At 29.4% G+C, this 5,969-nt stretch overlaps 1 protein-coding gene and 1 non-coding gene across 2 annotated transcripts; both read left to right on the top strand.

The window, feature by feature from the left end:
- The first annotated feature begins 3,287 nt into the window (after positions 1-3,287).
- LOC113863111 (desiccation protectant protein Lea14 homolog) lies at positions 3,288-4,958 on the top strand. The gene is made up of 2 exons (XM_027496541.1): positions 3,288-3,674; positions 4,308-4,958. The coding sequence occupies exons 1-2, from the start codon at positions 3,391-3,393 to the stop codon at positions 4,558-4,560; spliced, it is 537 nt and encodes a 178-aa protein (XP_027352342.1). The 5' UTR covers positions 3,288-3,390; the 3' UTR covers positions 4,561-4,958.
- A 624-nt stretch (positions 4,959-5,582) lies between these two features.
- TRNAA-AGC lies at positions 5,583-5,655 on the top strand. The gene has a single exon. It is a non-coding gene; the product is annotated as a tRNA-Ala (tRNA).
- Positions 5,656-5,969: the final 314 nt, after the last annotated feature.

The raw sequence follows: 5,969 nt of genomic DNA on the forward strand, positions 1-5,969 counted from the left end.
AGTGGAGCTGTTTCTTGGCCACAGCTACATGGATGCACGTATATATCAAGCACAGAAGTTAACTTACTTATATAAATGCTCTTTGCATTTCTAATTACTTTATGTCATATATATTACTCTAAGAAGTTTATTACTAGTTTGCTTGTAAACTTAATTTTATATGAATCAAGATCAATCTATATATGATGATGATCACTTGCGATGATCTGGGTAATAAAACTTGTGTACATTTTACAATAAATCACGCTGTACTTTTCAACTTCAGTCTTTCTTTGAGTTTCTTGAATTCTTTTTTACATGTCTTGAGGTACTCAACTAATCCTTAATTTATGGTTAATTTTATAATTTTTAAATAATGAAAATGTTTTAAGTTATGATACCTTAATTCACCCATATATAAATGCATCAACAAAGCTTTTCTCCTCCTCAAGGGAGAAAAAGAAAAGAAAAGCTTTTCTCTACTATCATTTTCAGTTTTCTATCTTAGTTGGCCATTACAAAATTTCAACTTTCCAGTTCCAATACATTATCATCGAATAATTAACTTTTGATTTCCTGCTTCATTACCTTTGCAATTATTCCTTCTCTAACTTTTATCTTGAGTAAACTTGTTTTATTTATTTTCCGCTTAATTTCTTTGTCAAGTATCCTAGTAAATTTCCAACATTCATACATTCTTATTGAATGACTTTTTATCTCTTTCTTCTTTACAATTGATTAATTCTCCTTGCACTAACCCTTCGCATTATTTTATATTTTTCATATAATTATTTTGCCTTTTACAGTGTCCGCTAGTCAGTTGCCCATTTCAGTTCAGCAATATTCTACAAATATTTCACATTGAAAACTTAATAAAATCACGTTTCAATGTAAAAATTATAATTTATAGAGTTGAAATTGATCCACATTTGAATGGATGGATTTGACGGAAATTAAAAAACGTTATTAATCATTCTGATTATATATTGTCTTAGTATGCAAAACTAAAAAAGAAGACGATAATTTTTTATTTTAAATAAACATATTTCAATTGATAAATTTTTAAAATAAAAGATATAAATTAATATATTAATAAAAATTTAGTATATTATCATCCTAAATAATAATTTGAAATTAGAAGTATACCCTCCCATGTTCTCCAATAACCCTCTCACAAAGCGATGGGAGATGCTAGTGTTCTGATGCCTTGGGTCGTTAGTCCATTGTTGGTCTCTACTAGGACACAAAGATGTTAGCCCATAAAATCTAAAATTGCCCCATCCAAAACCTCCACAACCTGTCAAGCATAAAAAATAATAAAATTAGTAACTTATTTTAAAAAATATAAATATTTTTTAATTTTTAAAATATTAAATAAATTATCATTGTCAATTTAAAAACGATAAAAAATTATCTATGTTGATAGAAACAATAGCAATATTTATTTTATATTTAAAATATAATTTACAGAAGATGCTTCCCATCTATCAAATTTCGTCGAACACAACCAAAGGTATTGAAGCTGGCCAGATAATGCCAAAGAATGAATAATCTGTATACAACTTTTTCATCAATTATTGCCGCATATTTATCCCAAACACAAAGCTAGATTCTACTTTCTACGTTATCTTTTCCCCTGTATTATATTTTTTCTATAAATTAAATATACATAATCGTTTTTTCTTTCTTTCATATTATAATATTCTAATCTTGAATATAATACTTTATTCTTTCTTTTTCTTTTCTCTCTCCTTTTCTGGTGATTTTTAAGGGAGTAGAAGTGATTTATTCTTTGATTGTTACTCTTTTAAATGGAAAGTGTCAAATTAATATTAGCTAAACAAAAATTCAAATCACAGACACTTTATAAACAGAATGAATGCCAAAGGAACATTTGCAATTTAAAAATGTAGAGTTACCAATAACTCTTTTTGAGGTTCTCTTTTTCATTTTCTCTCGAATCCCCTTATTACAAGGACTAGCACGTTAAGCTTCATAATTCATTCACATTATTGTACCTTCATTTACAATATTCACTTTCTTCTCTCCACTCACCAACGTGATCACACCCATCAGCATTAACAATGGAGGCTAATTTTGTCGGCTAATTAAATGTTCTCTTTTTTCTTTTCTACTTATTCCTCCTACTTTTCTTTCACGTTTCACAATCCATTTTCCATTTTTTATATTTGTACCTCAACTCTTTTGTAAAACAAAGATCAACAAAAATATTGAACTGGAGTGAATTATGTACCAATGCAAATGGATCAAGTACAAAGAAGATAAGGGGGTGTAAGATAAACCCCACGATTCAATAAACTTAATCCAAATCAAATACAAAAATACAAGTTAGTTTGTATTGTTGATTTGATTCAATTTAATAATAACATGTTTAATATAATTAGTTCAAATCTTGAATTTTTATAATACTAATTTAATGACCTAGCTTGTCAAAGTTTAATTTTTTTTTATTGACATTCAATAATATTTTGATTGGTTACTAATTTACACGCACATAAACACGTAAATAGTACACATTATAGTTTAATTTAATTGAATATTTAACTTAAACTTTACAAAATATATCAGTATGTTTCTATTTGATGGACTTTAAACTATACATTATCTTTATGAATCTTGAAAACTTTTCCAGATTCTCACACTACCTAGCTTTGACAAGTTACATTTTATATTATTTTTGGTAATTTGTTATAAATTTATTTTTTTCAACTTTAGAAAGGTCTATTAATTATTAGTTAACTTATTAGCTTTTTTTAACTTTTTATATTATTATCATATCTATATTAGTTCACTTGCTTTTTCAGCTCTAAATTATTCTTAAAATAGATATATCAATTAATAAAATTAAGTTATTACCAAAATCAACGACTACTACCAAGCATACAGCATAATGCACCAACTAAATTTACCGTACGATCAAATTTTCGTTTCTAAGCACAAAAAATTATTTCTCCCTATTCGCCAACAAAAATCGTTCATTCAAATTTTCTTTTTAATTATAACAAATAATTGATTTTATTTTGTTAAATTTATATTTTAAATTTTTTTTAGATAAATGTTTGAAATGAGACACACTATAATTAAGAGTTAAAAAATGAAAATAATAATAGTTTTTCATACTTAAGATAAAAGAAAATACAGAGAGAGGTTCCTTCCTTGAACAGGTGGCACTGTACGTACATGACACGCAACACAAGTAGCCGACATGAATGTAATAAAACGACACCGGGAAAGACTTAGGAGTGTCCCTTTATGATTATCATTTATGATCATCGTAATCGGATCTAATCCTATTCCTAGCTCCCCAAAAGTCCAGATCCGCGAAGCAAAAAGGGGCCGCGCGCGACACGTGTGACGTGTCGGCACTGAGTTTTGGTTTGTAGTATAAATATGGGAGAGGGAGTGGGTTTGAGTGTGAAGGTATCGTTGGGTGTAATCGGTGTGAGTCTGATATTTGCAGTGTTGAAAATGTCGCAGTTGTTAGACAAAGCCAAAAACTATGTTTCTGAGAAAGTTGCCAACATGCCCAAGCCTGAGGCGACTGTCACCGACGTCGATTTCAAGCGCGTCAGCCGCGAGTGCGTCGAGTATTTGGCTAAGGTCTCCGTTTCAAACCCTTATTCCACTCCCATTCCTATCTGTGAGATCAAGTATTCACTCAAGAGTGCTGGCAGGTTCACCTCTTTGTTCCTCTTTTTTCTTAATTATTATTATTGGTTTTCTTTTCGTTTTTATTTTTAATTTTCTTGTGTTTGCGATTTTGATGCAATCATCGATCGTAAACCAATGGTGAATCAGGTTGATTTTTAGGATCGTTTTGCAGGGCACTGCTAAATTACTCTTCAAGATATATTGTGCTCTAATTTTGAGTTCTGAAAATTTAAACTCTTTAATTAATATTGATGATGTTATAAAGTTATTTATTTATTTATTTTATTATCTTTATATATTTAAAATGTTAAATTAAACGACGTTTTATCAAATTAGATATCAATAAGGAGTTTTTAGAATTTTAGAAATTAAATTACCTTACTCATATATTTTTAATGACTGATTCAAGGATTATTTAATGAATTACTTGATTTTTGTATAATTTATTTTATTTTCCGTGTTGATTGTCTTAAATAATTTAATGGAGATATTCTTCAAACTAGATTTTCTGTGTTTTAATATGCTTATTGTTATTTTTATGAATTTAACTTTATATATTCATAGTCTTAATTAAAAATTAACTTTACTGATGTTGTATATTTGCATTAGCTATTTTTGTTGGTTTGTAAATTTGATTTGTTGTTGGGTGGTGAAAGGGAGGTTGCATCAGGAACAATCCCAGACCCAGGGTCATTGAAGGCAAGTGACACAACAATGTTAGATGTGCCAGTGAAGGTGCCTCATAGCGTATTGCTAAGCTTGGCAAAGGACATTGGTGCCGATTGGGACATTGATTATCAATTGGATCTTGGCTTAATTATTGACCTTCCTGTCATTGGCAACTTCACCATTCCTCTTTCTCAAAAGGGAGAGATCAAGCTCCCTACCATTTCTGATATGTTTGCCTAACTTTACCACAAAACCCTTGGAACAAACAAAATAAAAAGTACACCCTTATCTCTTTTCTTTATCATTTCGCTTCACTTTTTTTTTTCCAATTTGGTTGTACCCTTTCTGTTCTTAGTATATATGGATGCTGTCAAGTATAAACTACACGTGACTATAGTGTTTTACATCACAACTTTGAAAGGAAGTTTTTTTGAAAGCTTGGGTTCGTAAGTGTTACAACTCTATGCCAAAACAATTCAATGTTAAGGGCTAATTCGATTGACCCCTATTACCCATTACCCTTTCTAGTTTGGTAAACATACCTCATTTACGAATGTTGTTCACAAGGCAAAACTGAGTGTGATTTGGACGAGTAAAACTAATGTGTTGGTTTATGTTTCAAAACATTATTCTTGGTTAACCACAGTACATCATGGGTACATAAATCATAATTTTACATGCCTAGCCTTGTTAAATAGTCGCTAGATCAATACAATGTTAATTGAATATTTTTTTTATTTGACTTAAATTAATTATCACTTTAAAATATTAAGAGAATATTATTTTTTTAATGATACCTTTATTTATGGTGGATACATTACTTTTTTTTTATTTATCCTGTTACTTGGGCTCATTTACGATTTCAACTTCTATATGAATACATTAAATAATCCTGTTTGCATGGTTTGAAAAACTAGACAAACGAGTTACGATCCTCTCAACTGAAAAATTTGCTGTAGAAACGTGCAATATTTAATCAAATAATAAAATATGTTTCAAATAATATATATTTGATATTAGATGGAGTAAAAATATTACTATAGGAAATAATTTTTCTTAGAGAGCCTTATCTAACGATAAAAAGAATAATTAAATCGTGTTCTAAAACAAACAAAAATGACACTTGGAGGCCTGCTCTTTTCTTATGCTTCTGGGTTTAACTGGTGCCTTGATTGAATGCATTTTTCATTTTAGGTCTTTTAGGACTCTTTAGGCCCGAGAGAGAACTTTGTGTAAAAATAATAACTGACATTAAACAATATGGGGATGTAGCTCAGATGGGAGAGCGCTCGCTTAGCATGCGAGAGGTACGGGGATCGATGCCCCGCATCTCCAATTAATATATATATATTTTTATTTTTATAGTGGCTTAAATTTTTCAAGATATTTTGATTTATATTCTTCCTCTTCTAGAACTTCAAAATTGCAAAATAGACCAAGCCTGTTGATGTAAAGATTTGCATGACTCAACAAGTTTTCGTTCCTAACTAGTTGTCATTTTTTTATTTTTTTTCTTCAACATTGATCTAATTTTAATATGCCAAAATGAAAATAACAACAAGGCTTGCAATCATTCTTCAAATACCAAATCAATAAAGAAAAAGTCAAATTTTTGCATTGACCAGCACATAATTATAACATTTTATGAG

The sequence above is a fragment of the Abrus precatorius genome, unplaced genomic scaffold (assembly GCF_003935025.1).
Source record: "Abrus precatorius isolate BTA unplaced genomic scaffold, Abrus_2018 Scaffold3, whole genome shotgun sequence".
NCBI lineage: Eukaryota > Viridiplantae > Streptophyta > Magnoliopsida > Fabales > Fabaceae > Abrus > Abrus precatorius.

What these genes read in the sequence shown, in the direction of transcription:
- LOC113863111 (XM_027496541.1), top strand. Translation starts at nt 3,391, where the DNA reads ATGGGAGAGGGAGTGGGTTTGAGTGTGAAGGTATCGTTGGGTGTAATC. An exon ending in TCACTCAAGAGTGCTGGCAG is followed by an intron (nt 3,675 to 4,307) that starts GTTCACCTCTTT and finishes GGGTGGTGAAAG; the next exon opens with GGAGGTTGCATCAGGAACAA.